The sequence below is a fragment of the Cyprinodon tularosa genome, unplaced genomic scaffold (assembly GCF_016077235.1).
Source record: "Cyprinodon tularosa strain WSP-4 unplaced genomic scaffold, ASM1607723v1 ctg815, whole genome shotgun sequence".
NCBI classification, from domain to species: Eukaryota; Metazoa; Chordata; class Actinopteri; order Cyprinodontiformes; family Cyprinodontidae; genus Cyprinodon; species Cyprinodon tularosa.
In genome coordinates, this window is record NW_024039580.1 from 546,627 (window position 1) to 566,512 (window position 19,886).

General features: G+C 40.2%; 1 protein-coding gene across 1 annotated transcript in view; it reads right to left on the reverse strand.

Annotated features, from left to right (window-relative positions):
• Positions 1-384: 384 nt before the first annotated feature.
• Positions 385-19,886, reverse strand: part of man1a2 (mannosidase, alpha, class 1A, member 2) — a 154,113-nt gene continuing 134,611 nt past the window's right edge. Inside the window, exons 8-12 of the mRNA XM_038272044.1 lie at positions 17,601-17,716; positions 17,311-17,530; positions 16,057-16,229; positions 3,222-3,337; positions 385-1,456 (exon numbers count right to left, since the gene is read on the reverse strand). Of these exons, the coding sequence (XP_038127972.1) occupies positions 1,321-1,456; positions 3,222-3,337; positions 16,057-16,229; positions 17,311-17,530; positions 17,601-17,716 (761 nt within the window). The 3' untranslated portion in view covers positions 385-1,320. The remainder of the gene's footprint in view (positions 1,457-3,221; positions 3,338-16,056; positions 16,230-17,310; positions 17,531-17,600; positions 17,717-19,886) is intronic.

Below are 19,886 nucleotides of genomic sequence, written 5' to 3' on the forward strand. Positions count from 1 at the left end.
GCTGGTCTGTTAGATCACCAACCAAAGGCTCTTTATTCTCCTTTACTCAGCTGATCAATCGGCACTGAATGCTCCACATTTTAACCAGGAATCACCGCTGTTCTTTCCATAACACTCAGCATATTTCTGTTCACTCCATAGAAAAGGAAACATTTCAAACACAAAACAAATATAAGATTTTACCATTAGAGGAAAAATACTTCAATTATTCTGGCAGCGTCACCTATAACTGAACGTTTGAATGGAGTTAAGCATCTGCTAGAGGCAGAAAATATGAAGGTTGAGTAATTTTCTTCATTAAAGGCTTTGAAGAGCTTAAAATGAGGTTAAAGATGGAGGCCTTTAACTAGCCGCTGGAGGAAACAGAGAACGGTACATGAGAGCTCTGCACTGAGGATTCATCATTTATTCACCTATTTCAGTGCTACACCACTTTATTTTCCTTTCTAAGTGCAAACAGATGATTTACAGCAGAGCCACCAAAACAAACACGTTTACCAAAGCGTGGTCTCATCATGAGCGACCTCAAAATAATGCTGAGGATGTAGGAAATGTACGGCGTGTTCTGGAAACGGAGGGAGAAGCAGCATCCAGTCGAGCAGCAGCAGAACGGTTTCTGGGTGGGACTGGTGTGTGGAGGCCTTCTCTGATATAGCCGCTCATTACAAAGAAAAGCAAAAAGCCTTAGATCAGGCGGTCACCGCCAACACCTCCTGCCTGTGAAGATCGGATGAGTTCCAGGTCCGGGTCCATCCGATGAAGACCAAACAGGAAGTGGGCTCGGTCAGGGAGAAGCGAAGGGCTTTGATACGACCCTGTGTCTCCATTAATATTTTGTCCAAAACGACAACAAAAACATCTTATTAACAGACCCTGTAAAAGTCCACTAGAGTGTTTACGTGAAAAAAAACAAAACAGAGTGAGAATAGTTTGGACTCTTTAGGGCCTCAGCTTAGAGTCTGAAGGAGAACGTTTGGTCAAATGAAGGAGATAAAGAACCAAGCCTCTCGTTTGGAGTGAATCTCTCAGAGGCCGAGCAGCGCACCCACCGTCTGCCTGGTTTAAGCAATGAAGACACAGAACTATAGTGAGATATAAAGATAGGGACACAGAAGAAGAAGAAGAAGAGGGGGAGGTCCAGAGGGTGAGTCCTTTCCTCTGGGCAGCGGCCTCTCCGTCTCCTCTGGCTCATGTCTGCAGTTCAGGCGCAGATTAAAGAGTTCCTGTGGAAGTTTGTCCGGCGGTGGGTGGGGGAGTTTTAGGGCGATCGGTCAGGCGAGCAGAAAGGTGGCGCTCCCTGGTGGAGGCGAGCCAGTGGGTCTATCGCTGGGCGGACTCGCTGCCGGGGAGGGTGATGTTGCCCAGGTGGAGGACGGGGAGAGGGTGAGCCTCGGTGTTAAACACCCAGCTCTCAAAGGGCATCAGGTCTTCACTGGAGAACAGCAGGTACAGGTACCTGTGGGGGACAAAAGACAGAGGACACCCCTATGATAACAATATCCTCCTGGTAAAATAGAATGTTCTGAAATAAGATAGGATCCCACATCACCACCCCTCCACCTCCATGCATGACAGATGGAAAGAGGCACCTGGAGAGCTACACTTTATAAAAACATCTCCTCAGACTCAGAATGGATGTAAACAGAATTCACTGCATCTTCAGACGTAACAAACATGGATCAACTTCACAAGCAGACGGACATAAAAAAATCATTACAGCTTTAATTTGCTTCCTAATCATGTTTTTTAGATAAATAAAACCTTATATCAAAGGTAGGATAACTCATAATGTGAAATCATATCATTTACTTTTCCATCCTGTTGATATAATCCAACACAATGAAACCAAAATCCAATTTCTTTAACTTTTTACCTGCGATTACATTTTTATCCCTTTCAGTCTAGTTATTAACATTGCAAACTTGCAAACTAACTCCTCATATCTTAAAAGAGCACAAAAGAAAATGGAATAACTTCTAAATGAGAAAAATGAACAAAAGAGAAAGTTTGGGGAAAATGATGTTGCTGAAATTGCAGCGGTTCTAAAATGTTGCTGGTCAGAGGAGACCAGCAGCCAATCAGAGCTCGACCATTGAGGCGGCGAGCTGGGAGGACATGGAGAAGAGATGAAACAAAAAAAGGACTCATAAGGACTGAAATGTCACCTTCTCAGGGAGTTTCAAAGCAGTGTGGCAGCTGACATTTCAGAGCTCACACACCAAACAGACTCTGCTGTTTATTTCAATCTTAGTCAAGAGCCCAGCTCTGAACAGCAGCCAGGAAATGTCAGTTTACTCTAATTATCTTCATCGTAGAACAGCTGTGCTGTTTTAACCACACGGGTAAAGAGAGACGCATCTCTTACGACTTTTTAGCAAAGCTTTAGGTTTAAATAGAGAGTTGGACTTCAGAGGCTCATTTCTACAATTGTCTTACAGAACTTGGAAAAAACAGACAGAAAGGAAGGAAACAAAGAAGGAAAGGACAAAGGAAGAGAGGGAGGACACAGGAAGGAGGGAAAGAAGGAGGGAACAGGGGAAGGGAATAAATGAGGAAAGGATGGAGGATAAATCAAAGCAAGGGTATAAAGAGAGAAGAAAGAAGCTTCGAAGGTAAGAGGGAAGGAAACAAGGCAGCAAAGCAGGAAGAAAGGAGGAAGGCAACAAGAAAGGACAGAAAGAATAAAAAGAAAGAAAGATCTATAGTTAGAAGGAACAAGGAAGGAAGGATGTAAAAATTAGAAGGTGAAAATGAAGGATGCGACTTTTAGACTGTTTTACAGTCGATGAAGTCAGAAAAAAAAAAAAAAAAACATCAGTTAATATTTGTCCAAATGTTTGGCTTGGAAAACACTGAACTTTGATTCCAGACAGGAAGCCTGGAAAAACAATGAATTAAATATGGTAATAAATAAAGCCGAGAGCCTAGATCAATGACGTAGAGTGGCCAGCAGGGGGCAGCAGAGAGCCACGACCCACAGACTCCCTGAGCTGCTTCTCCTCATCCCCACAGTGATGGAGGGAAAACAACACTGGTTCCCTCTGCACCAAGCAGACTAGGAGACGCTGCTACACAGGTCCAAGTGGCTACAGGTCAAAAACTGCTTCCGTTGGACTTCTAAACACTGTCCAGTATATCCCATGTCAAATAGGTTTTGGTTTTGGATGGTCAGCATTCTCCATGCCGCTCTACAAGCAGTGAATCACTATAATGGTTCTTACTTTAGCGTCTCGGCGAGGAAGAAGCTTTGCTGCACATCGTCGTAGGTCGGGTTGGACGAGTAGACATCCTTCACTCCAGAGAAACCGCCACTCACCCGGCAGTACTTATCAATGGCCTGCAGGAGACAGAATGAAGAGAGGAAAGGGTAGAAATGTGAAGGTTGTATGAGAGCAAGAAGCAGAAAGAGAGAGCAAAGGGGGAGAGGACAGATTGGACGTCAAAAGTGTAAAAGAAACAAAGAGAACAGAAACGTCCAAAGAAAAGAAGGACGGATCAGAGAGAACAGAAAGGAGCAAAGCAAAGATTGGAGGAGGAGAACACATTTTAATAAGCTTATAAAAGCAGGCTGTAATTAATTTCTTTGCTTGAGACAGATTAGAGCAGGTCCTGGGGAGACATTCAGGAGGCAGCTGCTCCACAAAACCATGACAGCAAACTGCAGCATTCACACTTTATCTGCTACATTAGTGGCCATTTCTTCCCGAACACAAAACTGCTTCATCATGAGAAAAAAAACACCCTTATTTTCTCTTCTAATGAGAGAAAACGATCAGCTACATCATTACATTTAGATTAAAAATATTTAGGTGGAAAACGAGATGACCAGATGACTGAGATCATCATGGAACCTGATTTGGGCTTTTTTTTGGCAGCAAGCTTCCCACTAAAATATATAAACATCAGCATTGTTTACGGTTTTAAAAAAACATTCTGATCTGTAGAATAATATTTTCCAGTAGGATTAACATGAAAATAAGGGAAGATGCTAAATTCTGCAACCGGAAGCAGAAGCTGATCTTTATATAGGATCTAAATCATACACAGGGACTCAAATCTTTGCATTAAGATCTGCTGTCATTTGGCGAATTGTTTATTAGCAATGCAGGAGAAGGTTCTGGTTCAGGTCCTAAAATTAATCCATGATTTCAGACTCAGAATCGCTTATAACGGCCAAGATTGTGTCCAAATAAAAGACTTTCTGATGATTACACTCTTTTTGCTAAATTTCTTTATAAACTGAAGCATTTTGTATATTTATCATAACGACACCAGGAGAGTAGAGGTATGACGCTGCTCAGGCGCCCAATGATTAAGACTTAAAAATGATTAAATGCCAAGAGGGAAAAGAGGTGAGTGGTGCTAAGATTATAACACCAAGGTTTGTTGTTCACAATAGCAGGAGTTGGTAGGTTGATGCATGAGTAAATCCTGCCAGCAGATGGCGACAGCGCTAAACATGTCATGTGCCAAACATGGCAGGTTTAAATGTCCAAAACCGGACTTGATGCATGTTTGATCACTCAGCTGGACCCTGGGCTCAGTTTATTAGAGCTAAAGAGAAAGAATTACTTAGCAGAGAATGGTTTGGGTTAGTCACTATTTAAAACAACAGAAACAGAACCTCAGCATAATGCTGCCACCTCCATGCCTAATATAGACAGCTTGTTTTCACATTTTGAGATCCTCACTTGGACTCATCGGATCATTTTCACAGCCTATTCTGTTGATTGTTCAGCCTGTTTATTTTACACATCTTTTCTGTGGTGCTGTCGCTCCTTCCACTAAACTTCATATTATTACTCATCAGATTCATTGGTTCTGTTTAATTAATATTATTCAGCTGCATTAACTTTACAGGATTTTATTAATGAGATTTAATAAACACCCAGTTTAGTGGAACCAGTTGACATAACTAGGTTAAGTTTCTGCAATATTTACATTTTAATATTATATTCTATATTTCTGTACTTCTTTTAAATAAATCCATCAAGCTTTACTGCATCATCCTTATTAAATAACATTCATGAACGGTGCTGAGGGTACCTGCATTTAACTGCTCCAGTAAGTATGAATTGTCTTTAATAATTATAATGTTTACAGTGACAGGATTACGTTGAATTATTTTGTCTGTAGTTGAACTGAAAGTTCTAGTTTTTGTTTAAAAACAACAAAACTTGCCTGAGTTCACCATAAAACTTTTATTTTCCTTATTAAACAAAATAGAAAAGTCTGTATTTTCAGTTAAGATGTGAAAAACTATTTGAAATGACAAAGTTTCACCCACAACAACAATAAAAAACCCAAAACAGTTAAAATACTTCATTGAAAACTTTTATCCAGTGTGTGTGTGTTTGTGTGTGTGTGTGTGTGTATTTTTATTACTCTAATGTTTTCAGAGCGGGTTTAATTTCCATTTCTGATACTGTAACGGGTTATTTAACACGACAAGCTTTAATATTCCAGTTTAGATTCCATCTCCTCGACAGCAGTGACATTCAATATCTGACATTTTTCCTCTCGCAGCGCGGCGGCCTTCGGATGTCAGGCTGCTGTTTCTATTCTTTTGTGACAAAGTTTTTATCCAAAGCTCAAAGCAGGTTTGCCTTTTCCTGCACGGCGAGGAGCAGCTGTAAGGAATGATGGAACGAGGTGAGGTTATCGCCTGAGGGGCGACATCCAGCCAGATTAGACAGCTGACACCTACCGCACCTCACCTTACAATAACAAATACTAATATCTAAAAAGTCTCTCCTTCTCACACACGGTGTCGTTAAAAGGGCATCGATTGCCCAGATGGTGATGCTAACAGGCCATTAGCACATCTGAGCTCCATTGATTTCATGAGAACCTCTCACAGTGAATTAGGTCCCTGCATACTAATCCTGAGCTGCTTTACATGACTGAACGTGGCTGATCGACTGACAACATGTCATAGAAAGGCTTCTCCTCTTTTAGAGATTTGCTACCATCTTTACACACAGACAGAGTCCGCCAGGCGACGTCCTCAGACGACCTCTTTGCTGTCAGCAGATTTTCTCTTCAGACCGTAACTCATGGGCTGCTGCAGACGCTGCATGATGCAGTGTCAGAATCAAACACATAGATCCAAGCTAAAAGGATTACCTGCGTGTGTGTGTGCGTAGCTACTCTAAACACATTTAAAACAAGCAAAATCAACATTGTGGTAAAGTTTTAACCAGTAAAAGTCAGTCTAGGGTGAGTTAAGCCTTACATTCAGCGGGACATTATACCATAAAACTGTATGATTGTAAGGGGAGGAGGGGTGGGGTGGGGTGGGGGGGTGGGGGGGGGGGTGGAGGCTGATTGGATACGGCTGCTGCTGTGGGACATATTTCAAAACCAGGCTTCACCTTTGAACTGGTTTACACACAGCAATGATTTCAGGAGTAAATATCCATTTATGAGGACACACAAACCAGGATCACTGATGAATTTAACAGAAGATATGGCCTATTGATTTTTATATGGATTCCTTATGCTGTCATCACTTTAACTTCCTTTAAAAATGTTAAGTGTCACACAAGTCGTAATAACATTAACATCTGTATAACACTTAACCCATAAAGGTCTTCCTCTGCGTTTTGGAATCTAATTAGTCTGTTTTAATTTGTGTATTAACATCAATCTAATACACAATACAAATATTAAAGGTCCCATATTATTCTACATTTAAAAATAAAACATCCTATTTCATTTTTTTGTGAATAAATAATCAAGCCTTCAGAGCATGTTTTTGCAGGAAAATTCCTCTCGGATTAGAAAGACAGCCTTTAGCAAAAATCTCTTTATTCAGCCTTCCTTTGGACGAACTGTTTTTGGCTTTGAACGCCCCTGTCCTCTAAAAGGCCACGCCCCATAACCTGCAACCATGACAACCAGTCAGAATGTGCAAAGACAGTCCAGGAGCATAGAATAAAAGCTAAAATGAAGGCCGTAGCTCAGACCTCTCCAGACAGCTCATTTCTCACTCTCTTAGCTGTGGGGTTAAAACAATCTTTAAGTAAAATCACACCGATACGCCACATTCTGGTCCCAACATCTAAATACGTTGACAGAAACCTTCACTGATGCGGTTTTAACTGTAGTTCTTACACTGGAAAAAACTGAAATCTAGATGAGTAATTTTTTCTTAAAAATGAATTTGTTCTTGAATTGAGGAGGTAACTGAGACACTTTGTCAGTGGAACAAGACAATTTACATTTAAAATAAGAAAACATAATAGCATTGTCTTATTTCAAGTGCATATTATCTAATTATCTCATTTTAAGAGTAAAAATACTCATTCCATTTTGCAAACTATCTCATTTACCTACTCAAATTAAGGGTAAAACACTTAATTTAACATTTTTTTTCTTATTTCTAGATTGTTTTTCCAGTGTTACTAACAAGCCGTCTGCTGCAACAAGTCGCCTTTACTCTCTGTTTAAATGCAAAAAGTTGTTTCCACCTCATTGGAGGATCAAATGGTGCTAAAACAACTGAAGATTTGTTTCTAATAAAGGGGCCGTTGTTCTTGCTATAATTGTATTCTGACAGCTGAAAATGTAACATAGGTTCAGGTGTTGAGAGGAGAAGGCCGACTGTTATGGGAGGAGAGCCAAACAATCAGGCTTGATGAAATATAAGCAGAGATGTGTGAAGCTGAGGCTGGAAGCCACATCCAGAACTGCAGGTGTCTGTGAGACAAGAGTCGGTTAGAGTACAGACGGTACCAGGAGGAAGCTTCAGGGAGGGAGTGACAAGTTACAAACGAATAAAAAGTGGAAAATGAGCAGACAAAGTAATGCAGAGAAGAGGGGGGGGGGGCTGACAGGTGAGGACGGCAAAGACAACAATGAATTATGAGCAGCGGTTTCAAAAGTACACAAGTGTTACTTAAGTAGAAGTATAGATACTGCAGTTTAAAACACTCTGGTAAAAGTTGAAGTATCAACTTGACCTCTTTACTCAAGTAAAATTGAAAAAGTATGTGCTCCAAAAACTACTTAAAGCTTTTGATGATTTCCTTTAGCTAACCAATGAGTGCTTGCGTTATACGACTCATTCAATTACACTAGTTTTTACTAGATGTGGATGGTGCCAATGATCTGCATTGGATGGAGCACATGATGTGAAATAAATATTTACAAACATTAAACTGAAGCCAAGAGTATCGAGTAAACGTTTGTTTTAAAAATGTAAGGAATAGAAAGTACAGATACACCTGTATAGATGAGTAGAAGTCAGAAGTAGGAAGAAAAACAAGTAATGGAGTAAATGGATAATGGATAGTAATGGATACCTAAAAAGTGTACTTGAGTACAGTAACAAAGTATTTGTATTTTTTACTCTTGACATCTCTGATTATGCGAACAAACTGAGATCAAAGTAAATTTAACCTGGAGAAAACAAACCTGCCTTCTGCTCCTGAGCAAAGATCAAATTAAAACTGGGACTAAGGAAAAGTTTCTTTTAAAGCTGAACCTCTTTCCTTTAATGTTTATCCCTCCGAAAATCCAATGAAACTTCAGCAAATCAACTTACAGAACTAAAACTGTTGTTAATAAGAATAGCTTCTGTCACATTTATTACCAAATCTGTTTACCTATAAAGTTGAGCTATGAAAAGGATGCACAGATAAAGGCTTTCAGCACCAGCTCTCTTTAGTGTCATTCAGGATTGGCACGATCGCAGCTAATAAAAACACCTGCCAGAACATTTGCTTGGCACTTCTGCTCATATGCATTTACTCCCACCAGAGGAAAAAAAACAAAGAGCTGCTAAAACAGAAAAAACAAAATGACAAGACGGCTGGCAGGAGAAAGTAGGGAGGAAAAAACTGAGGAGACAGGTCGACTCCCTTATAGAAGGTGAGCTCTTTAATCCTCCGTCACAGGAGGCTTTCAGCTCCGCTCTATTTTCATAAAGCTTTTTGTCACTACAAAGAGAAAGAAGTAAAGGTTGTTTCCCAGCATGTCTTCAAAACAACAAAAAGGAAAAAATAAAGCAGATCTCCAGCTCTTTTAGAGTTATATAAGATTACTTATTAAAATTTTTTAATATTCATTAAAAGACACCAAAGAATAAAAGAAATTTTAAACATGACACAGGTGGTGATTCAAAACTGGATCTTATCTACCTGCTCTCCATTCATCGAGGCGATCATTTCAGATGCGCTCTTTCTTCTTAACCTCCCTGATTACCTCCATTTCTTCCTTTATGAAAAACGTGCAGCAGTTCAGCTCGCCGTGGCTAATAGTAGCTTCGCTCTTGAATGTGAATTTTTAGGCATTCAATGAGGATAATTATGCTGATATGAAAGGATATTATGTAGCAGGAACTACTTGGCCCATTTAAAGCTGGGAGCGGTTTGAGGTTTGGAAGGTGCTTTTAACATGATTGACCTGCAGAGCTGGAAGCTGCAGGAAAAAACAGATAGACAGCTCGCCATCTGAAAGAGCTACGAACTTTCCGTGTTTGAGTAACATCAGTGCATCATACTGTAGTTTGATGGAAGGAGACGGATCGGAGGTTCTGAATATCTATTGCCCCAATCTTTATTCCAGTATCCTAAATACATCTTGACCTCTAAACGTAGTGCTGTATTGGACCTTTTTCTTTAGAACTTTAGGAAGCAAACAGCATCACTAAGACTAAGGGATGCAGCAGATGGGTCAAAGGGTTCCTACAGCATGAGGCAAGTTAAATTCAAGACTTTTTAAGACTTTTTAATGACACTTGGAAAAAAAAAATTTAAGACCAAATTTACAAGAAACACAAGAAAAACCCGCTTGCAACAACTAAACCCAAAGGTTTATTTTAACATAAACCACTGCATTAATGTTTCTAATTTTGAAAAACTTCCCATACAGGAAGAAAGCTAAAAACACACAAATGACAGATATATTTTAATAATTATTTAACTGAATTCACAAACTTTGTTTTAGCAGGGAACAAAACAAATCAGTTTTAAAGCCACAACATAACCAGTGCTAGGACTTTTTTGCAGCTATTTTTCTTTGTATTGTTTTCTTCGTATGTTTGATTTGGTGATAAGTGGGGGCGTTGCAGAGACAAGGGTCGAACAAAAACTGACAAATACCGGCTGTTTCTCGGTAACTCGATTTTGATGCTCTGTGTTTCGTGCTTCGCATGTGTGACTCCCCTGCCTTAATTCCCATCGTTCTGAGCTTGAATCGCTTCTTGCACAAAATACACTGTGCCTCATTTATGTTCTCTGGTTTTAGCCATGGAGAAAACTCTTGGCTGGAGACAATTTTCTTTACATTTACACTTGCTCATATTTTCCAGACAAAAAGTAAATGGTGCATCTCCCAAATGTACCGGCCGCAACAACGCTTTTATTGGTTCCGCTATCGGGACGGAACCAATAATAATTTTTTTTAAATAATAAAAATTTTTTTTGTCAATTTTAACCTTTCATTTAGATTACAAAAATAAATCATACTAAAAATTATCCTATTTATGATGTTTTAAAAATTAAGACCTATGAAAGACTGATTTCAGACATTTTAATACCAATAAAGGCCTTAGTTTTATTTTAAAGAATTCAATGCCTTTTAAGACTTTTTAAGGACCCACAGGAACCCTGGGTCAGCTGTTGTCAATCCATCATCCAAACTAGGAAACTACAAACCTAAAGACACGTCTGTTCACCGAAGATAAAAAAAATCAGAGCAGCAGCTAAGAGTTCAATGATAACTCTGGAGGAGCTGCTGATATTTACCACTCAGGTAAGAGAATCTATCAATATGACACTAGTGTAAAGTCAATTCAATTCAGTTTATTTCTATAGCGCCAATTCACAACACACGTCATCTCAAAGCACTGTACAGTTCAACCAGATCATTCAGTCAAATTGATTCAAAGTTTTCTATCTAAGGAAAACCAGTTGATTGCATCGACTCATTGACTCAAAGGCGATCCCTCACACTCAGAATGCTTGTAGGGACAGTGGAGAGGAAAAACTCCCTTTTAACAGGAAGAAACCTCCAGCAGAACCAGGCTCAGTGTGAGCGGCCATCTGCCGAGGCCGACTGGGGTTCAAGGAGACAGAAGCAGAGATACAAAAAGCAGCTGTAAAAGGCGGCCCCGTCCAGGAAACACACAGCCAGGCAGACGAGCTCCAAGGCAGCTCCCATGCCAGAGGACGAAGAGAGCACATCCAGCCAGTCAGAGAAACAGGACTACACAGGAAAAACAGGCAGATCTCCAACAAGTCAAGAAAGCTGTCTTTGTTAAAGTGATGAAAAATAAAAACCAAATATCTTTGCAGATCAGCATAAAGTAGACACTTTTCTCCACATATAAAATGCTGCAAGAAGTGAAAAACTAACCCTGTATTTTCACCCAGAAAAAAAAAAATCCAGATATCCAAATCAACTTGAACATAAAAGTTAAAACTAAATAAATAAATAAATTTCCGTTTGCTTTTGTAGTTATTTGGTAGATTTGAGTTGGTTACATAATGAACATGAATCTGTTTTCACAGTGAAAATTATGTTGATTCATTCAATATTTATAAATCAAAGTATTTTGATCAAGAAATATTTTATATATATATAAATATATATATATTATAATTATTTTGAATTCTATTTAAATTGACTTGGCTGAATGAGTAATTTTTTACTTCAGGTTTAGGATTTTAGAATCTACTGGATTATATGAAGGGTCAGCTTTTTACCGTAATCTTTTAAAGTAGACGATGATCAAAGCTTTTCTGAACACATCATTCCCTTTCTGAACTCTGGCCGTGGCAGCATTGTGTTCTGGTGACGTCTCTTTTTTTAGCAGAGAGCAGGAAGAGCGGACTTACAGGTGCTGGTCATAAAATTAGAATATCATGAAAAAGTAGATTGATTTCAGTAATTCCATTTAAAAAGTGAAACTTGTATATTATATTCATACATTACATACAAACTCATATATTTCAGATGTTTATTTTGTTTAATTTTGATGATTACAAATGACAACAAATGAAAATCTCAAATTCATCATATCAGAAAATTAGAATATTACTGAAGACCAATAAAAACAAAGGATTTATAGAAATGTTGGCCAACTGAAAAGTATGAACATGAAAAGTATGAGCATGTACAGCACTCAGTATTTAGTTGGGCCTCCTTTGGCCTGTATTACTGCAGCAATGCGGCGTGGCATGGAGTCGATCAGTCTGTGGCACTGCTCAGGTGTTATGATAGCCCAGGTTGCTCTAATAGTGGCTTTTAGCTCTTCTGAATTGTTGGGTCTGGTGTATTGCATCTTCTTCTTCACAATACCCCATAGATTTTCTATGGGGTTAAGGTCAGGAGAGTTTGCTGGCCAATTAAGAACAGGGATACCATGGTCCTTCAACCAGGTACTGGTAGCTTTGGCACTGTGTGCAGGTGCCAAGTCCTGTTGGAAAATGAAATCTGCATCTCCAAAAAGTTGGTCAGCTGCAGGAAGCATGAAGTGCTCTAAAACTTCCTGGTATGTGGCTGCGTTGACCCTGGACCTCAGAAAACACAATGGACCAACACCAGCAGATGACATGGCACCCCAAACCATCACTGACTGTGGAAACTTTACACTGGACTTCAAGCAACGTGGATGAAGTGCCTCTCTTCTTTTCCTCCAGACTCTGGGACCTTGATTTCCAAAGGAAATGCAAAATTTACTTTCATCAGAGAACATGACTTTGGACCACTCACCAGCAGTCCAGTCCTGTTTCTCTTTAGCCCAGGCAAGACGCTTCTGACGCTGTCTGTGGTTCAAGAGTGGCTTGACACAAGGAATGCGACAGCAGAAACCCATGTCTTTCATACGTCTGTGTGTGGTGGTTCTTGAAGCACTCACTCCAGCTGCAGTCCACTCTTTGTGAATCTCCCCCACATTTTTGAATGGGTTTTGTTTCACAATCCTCTCCAGGGTGCGGTTATCTCTCTTGCTTGTACACTTTTTTCGACCACATCTTTTCCTTCCCTTCGCCTCTCTATTAATGTGCTTGGACACTGAGCTCTGTGAACAGCCAGCCTCTTTAGCGATGACCTTTTGTGTCTTGCCCTCCTTGTGCAAGGTGTCGATGGTCGTCTTTTGGACAACTGTCAAGTCAGCAGTCTTCCCCATGATTGTGTAGCCTATAGAACTAGACTGAAAGACCATTTAAAGGCTTTTGCAGGTGGTTTGAGTTAATTAGCTGATTAGAGTGTGGCACCAGGGGCCATCAATTTTGAACCTTTTCACAATATTCTAATTTTCTGATATGATGAATTTGAGATTTTCATTTGTTGTCATTTGTAATCATCAAAATTAAACAAAATAAACATCTGAAATATATGAGTTTGTATGTAATGTATGAATATAATATACAAGTTTCACTTTTTAAATGGAATTACTGAAATCAATCTACTTTTTCATGATATTCTAATTTTATGACCAGCACCTGTAGTTTAGAGGAAAATAGGAAAAGGATCATTTGTACAAATCCTGTCAAAATCAGGTTGTATAAAGCAGCGGTTATCTACCCAGTATATGGCATAAACAGCTGGTGTGTCACTGGTAGCATCCTGCATCCGCTGAAGACAGGAAAACCTTTTCTTAATCACACGTAGACAGCCATCTTTTTCCACAGTGTGTATATTTAGTGTCTCCTTCCTTTTGCACAAACATATTTACTCACTTTTATAAGACTTCTGGTTATTTTTATTATAGCTTTTCCAACTTAAATAAATACACAGTGCCAATATCTTATCTGGACCAGAGTCTCATTAAGATAACAAATCCCCACTTCCATGCATTTAATTTGCAATTAATTTGAACAGTGCCGGACAAATCTGATCCCAAATTGGTTTTATTTAATTACAAGACCTGAGAATATAAGAGTGACTGGCACCAGAGCTCCCAGAAAGCCTCCAGCAGGGCTTCAAATGAACATGCATGGATGAACATGTTTATCTCAAACTTGAGATTAGTATCAGGTCAGAAAAAGAAGGAATAGTAACTAAATCACCTTAACAGGATAAGTTCAGGATAAGAAGAATCAAAATCAAAGGCTTTCAACCAAACTCAGATTAATTACAGAGATAGAATAAAAGGATCAGCCCCTATAAATTGGGTCTATTTTCATTGATGATCTAGATCTAGAATTTTCTTTAATACATTAATATTGGATCGCTGTATCTCTAGTTTAGGGAGCTTGTTTTGACTTTCCTGGAGAATTTTGGTTTTTAGATCATCTGATGCCGATTAAATGTTATGGAATTCAGCTTTAGTCTGTAATACTTTTTATTTTAGTTTTAATAAAAAGAGAGGCAGAAATTTGCAAAACAACATAACAATCCTCCTCATGGCAGTGTTTATCTACTGCCTGATATTCCCAATCCCTCTCTTTTCTCTGCAGCTGAAGTTTTCTAAATATTCACTCTAAATAGAGGCTCAGGGGCAGAAAAGTATAGTCATCTTTGAGCAGTTTTTATTTTTGATAGTGCTGTATAAACCTAACGCTGAAAACGGTCTCAGATCAACCTTAATGTGATCATTGGGTGGTCAGACTAAAGGGGCCAATGTGAAAATCTCAGTATCAGAGATATTAAAATTGCCGTTATGGCTGAAAATATATTTATAGATATACAGAGATTCATTTATAGATAAAAATATATTTATCATATATTTCTCCACCCTTTAGACAACATAAAAGACTGAAAATAGTGCTTCAATAGCCTAAATACTGAGCTGCATTACAATCCCTGTAACAATCATATAGAATGACCGACGCCCCCCCGGCTCTGCTATCTGCTCCAGATATCGATGCAGATATTTCGTGCATCACTAGTTTAGACTTTTTTTCTATTTGTAAAATATTTAGTAAACCATCATTTCCTTCCACTTCAAGGCAAAGTCAACCGCAGTGAATTTCCTGAAGAAAATTAACTTTTTTAAAACATCATTATTCCCAAATAATTGATTTTATGTTACTTTGTAACAGAATTCAACACTGTCATTTATAATGTGTTTTAAATTGGTAATTTATATTCGCCCATCCACTCGTTCATTAAAACATCACATGCTGCAGCATGATGGGGAATAAAACCTGTCAGCTTTGTTACTCAAGAATTTACAAGAAGAATTTTTAACAAGTTCTGTGAATGAATAAAATATTCATTTTTATGCTTTGTTAATCCAAGTTAAGATTTGACCTAAAATGAAAAAAGTTTTTGTGTTTAAACCCTTAAACCACTCCTTGTTAAACCCTAATGTTATGCTATGAAAAATCTCCTCCTGACAAGCAGCCAAATTTGTTTTTCTTTATTTATCGCAGTTGAATGCTGGTTCTACCATTTTGTGCCAGGCTTTACATTTTTGTTGTTGAGTTTTTATGGCACTAGTGGCTTGTTTTCTGACAGTAGGCTGACAGCAAAGGGTTATGAGAGAGGGGGAGAGACATGTGGCAAAGGACCACAGGTCGGATTCGAACCCGGCTCGGCCGCGTCGAGGACTAAGGCCTCCGTACATGGGTCATGCTGCACAAGGCTTTATTTTGGTCGTCTTCAATCTCATGTTTTATGCATTTATTTAAAGTTCTTGTGATGTGATATCCATCCATCCATCCATCCATTTTCCGTCCCGCGAGGGGGGCATATCTGCAGCTGTCTACTGGCGGGACGCGGGGCACAGGTCACCAGTCCATCGCAGGACAACACAGAGACCAACAGGACAAAAAACCATTCACACACACACCTAAGGAGAATTTAGAGAAGCTAATTAACCTAACAGTCATGTTTTTGGCCTGTGGGAGAAAGGGACGCTTGCTCAGGGAGAACATTCCCGGGCCGAGAATCAAACCCGGAATCGAATCCGAAATCAAACCTGTGGGAATCGAACCCCACTGCAAGGCAGCAGTGCTACCCACTACCAAATGAGCAGCCCTGTAATGCTCTGATGTGATAAGCACCATGATATAAAGGCACAACAACGAGGTGCAGCTTGAAGCTTCATGAAGACACCAATAGACGCGTTTTACAAAGACTGGATCTGTGACGCTGCTTTACCTGTGCTGCCTCCCAGCCCCACTGCCGGTATTTGGGGTCGTGGGTGAACCTCCACATGTACCAGTAGGTCTCGATGACCTCCGGCCGTAGGATGTAGTACTTCTCATTCTGCCGAACGGCCACCGCCTCCAGGCCGCTGTCGAACTTGAACGCCTCTGGGCCGAGCTTCAGGACTTGGGGAGAAATGGATGGAAAGGAGGGAGAAAAACAAAGAAATCAGAGATGAAATAAATGAAACAGGTGGGCGAGGAGAGTAAATAGAGGAGAGGGAAGGAGAGAAGGAACAAATTAATTAAAAAAAAACATTATCTTTTGCTTCTTGTTAGTCTTATTTCTTTGGTTGGTGTCGATAATGAGGCTCCACCGATGTGTGTGTGTATTACCGAGTATTTGTACATAATAAAATGCATCCAGTCATATTGATCTTACTGCCTTTTTACAAACAGTGCTTTCAGCCAATTAGCTGTGCTGAGTATTGAGGGTCTGAGAGGGGAAAGCGGTGACATCGTCACCGAGGCGTCCCACACGGCGATCAGCTCGTGAGGCTGACCGCTGCAGGAGAAACTCCCTCTGCAGCCCCCCTCTACGTCTTCATTTGTTGCCACGGCAACCTCTTCCCTTGTCTCAGAGCAACCTCACAATTACCCACTTACAGATCATGATGCAGCATCACAGTGCTGAGCAAGACTGTCGTTAAAGCAGGGAAAACTGCGAAAACTTCAGCTTAGAGAAAATAAAATAGCAGGACTGTTCAGCTGAGGTAGCAAATCACCAGCTGGGTTTCACAAAATCTCAGAATAAGGGTCTATAAGTGAAAAGCATAATATGGAAAAGTCATAAAGGGTGAATATAGACAGCATTCCCTATTGATTTCCTGTTCTCTCCCCCCTAGATGTGTGCTTGGGAACGTTTTGATCAACGTTCGGTGGTTCTGCCCAGATCAGCTCACACTTAAATATTCTGAATGAGAAACGTTCCTCATTAATAAGGTCCAGCTTTCCTACAGACAGGATGATAAAGGCATGATTAATGGGAGGGAAATGTCTGAGCATCCAAACCTTTACTGCACTGAGATTCTCTGGGATTAAAGAGAAAACCATCCACAGATGAGTTTTGTCTCTTAGTAAAGATTTTGATTGGAAAATCTATTCACTAATGAGGTCATCTATGTGTCACAATAACTGGAACAGCGTGTAAACGTAGCAACAGCTTCATCTCGTTCTGCTGATTCCCAGATGTGTCGCCATGCCTCACCTGTCCTGTCGTAGGACTCGTGGCAGGTGTGGGCGATCTCAGCGCCAAGCTGCAGGTAGTGACCTGCCTTGTCGTCCGGCGAGCCGTCGGCACCCAGGGCGAACATGCCGCCGGCGAAGCAGGCCAGGTGGCCCATCTTCCTCTCCAGGTGGCCGTTCTTCCACTCGCCTATGAACGTCAGACCGCCGTTGGATTTGCGGATGAGGTGGCGCTCGATGGCCTAGGAGCAGAGGGTTAGTGTGCATCATTGTCGACCGATCGTAACGCCACCCAATATCCCCGCTATGTACCTCTATGGCATCATCGTAGGTCTTGCGTGCTTCTGTGTCGGTTTTGTCAGACATGAGCCAAGCTTTCAGCAGGTACTCATAGAAACTGTCCCCCAGTCCTCCGAGCGAGGTGTGATCTGCAGAGAAACCAGTTTAAAGAAATAAATAAAGAGAGAAGGGAGCAGAGAAGCATTAGCTAGAGACAGACACGAGAGAACAGGGAGAATAGCATGAATTATTCAGCTTACTTCCTTAGAAAAACACAGCACGCCGTCTACCCAAACCATGTTTTATTTTTCTCCAAAGTATCCACAAAATATTGGCAGCATGGTCCCTCATTCTCCCGTTATGTTTATCCCCTCCCCTGATGCGCTCATATTTCAGCGTTCCTGGTAATAATCATTGAGGTTTACACAGCTTGAATAGCTGGCCTGATTTGCAGGACACAACAAAGTGAAAATAGGTGGAAAAGGAGGCTTTTAGAGTGGAAAATTTCAGGCGACACTCAGAAAACACAACACATGCCACAGAGAGGGAGGTTTTTATTTATTTATTTTTATCTTTCCATAATATTAAGGTCCATACAAGTGTTAGAAAAGACAAATAAGATATTTAAAGCAGATCTAAATGATGGTGATCAGATAAAAACGTTAATTATTCCCTCCAACGTGATCCTGGTTTTATCATTTCATTGGTTTAAAAAAAATAAAAGGCTCTCTGTGGGGAACTTTTTCAAACTCTCTTCAGCTCTAGGAAGCCGCATTTGATATGTGAGCAGATGCTTTGTGTCTTATCAAGATCCTTTCTCTGGAGGTGAATAGCACGCCTTTAGGGAACTGGAGGGATATTCAAAGACGGGGAGCAAAAGAGAAGAATGAATTATTCATTCTTTCTTTGTCGAGGAGAAACCTTGCAACCCACCTAAGAGTCTCTACAGGGGGATGAATGAGCTCGGCTGTTTATTTCCTCTGGTCTTTCTTAAAGTTACTTTAACAGAAGCCATTGTGAACAGATGGAAATGGCAACAATGGATCTGTTAATGGATGCCATCATTTGTTTTCTTGATTTTACAGTGGGAAGAGAAAGTATTCAAAACCCTTAAAATAGTTTGTTTCACTGCAGCCATTGGCTAAAATAAAATTCTTTTTTATTTCTCATTTTATAATGCACCCCAATTTGAAAGAAAATATGTAAAAAAATTCTGCAAATTTATTAAAAAAAGAAAAACTTTATATTACATGGTTAAAAGTATTCAGACCGTTTACTCTGATGCTCATATTTATCTCACAGGCTGTCCATTTCCTCTGATCCTCCCTCAGATGGTTCTTGTTCTTTGCTGGAGTCCAGCTGCGTCTAATGGGCTACATGCCCAACTCCTCTACTTCCTGAACTTCAGCCAGCTCCTTTGTTTCTTGTGTTTCATTACGGGAAAGGTTGATCCATCCAGGGGTGTCTGGCCAATGTTGTCATGGTTACTGAGGTCAGACACACCTGGATAAATCTGTCTGTTCAGTGATGAAACAGAAAACAAAGGAGCTGGCTGAAGCTCAGGAAGTAGTGGAGCTCATTAAACTGATTAAACTACAGGAAAGGCACATACCTGTGTAAGCAACACCTTACAGCTCGTAGTGCATGTTGGAAAAAAAGATGAGGTCCCAACAAACCAAGGAGCTCAGAGACAGGATTGTGACTGGGTACAGATCTAGCAAAGGTTACAAAGCTATTTCTGGTTCCTAAGAGCAGAGAAACCTTCATAATGCTTAAATGGTTGAACTCATCCTAGACCAGGTCTTCCAGCAAAACTGAGCAATAGAGGGAGAAGAGCCTTGTTGGTAAAGAGGAAACCAACGATCACTCTGACTGAGCTACAGTAGGGAAAAAGTGGAGTATCAGTGCAGCCCTCTACAAGTCAGGGGTTTATGGCCAGAATAAAGCCTCTTCTCAGTGCAAGAAAAATAAAAGCCCATAAGGAGAAACATGTCTGCCAGACAAATAAGATCCTCTGATGAGACAAAGACTTAACTTTCTGATGTTAACTCTAAGTAGCATTTATAAAACCAGGCCCTGCTCATCACCTTTTAAGCTGCAGGAACAGGACTACTGGTTGCAAATGAAGGAAAGATAAATGCAGCCAAGTACAGAGAGATCCTAAAAGAAACCTCCTCCAAAACGTTCAGGACCTCTGACTGGGCCGAAGGTTCACCTTCCAACAACACCATGACCCTAAGCCAGTGGTTCTCAAACTTTTTCTGTCATTCCCCACTTTGGACAAGGGGGAATTTTCAAGCCCCGCCTGTCCCCATCGCC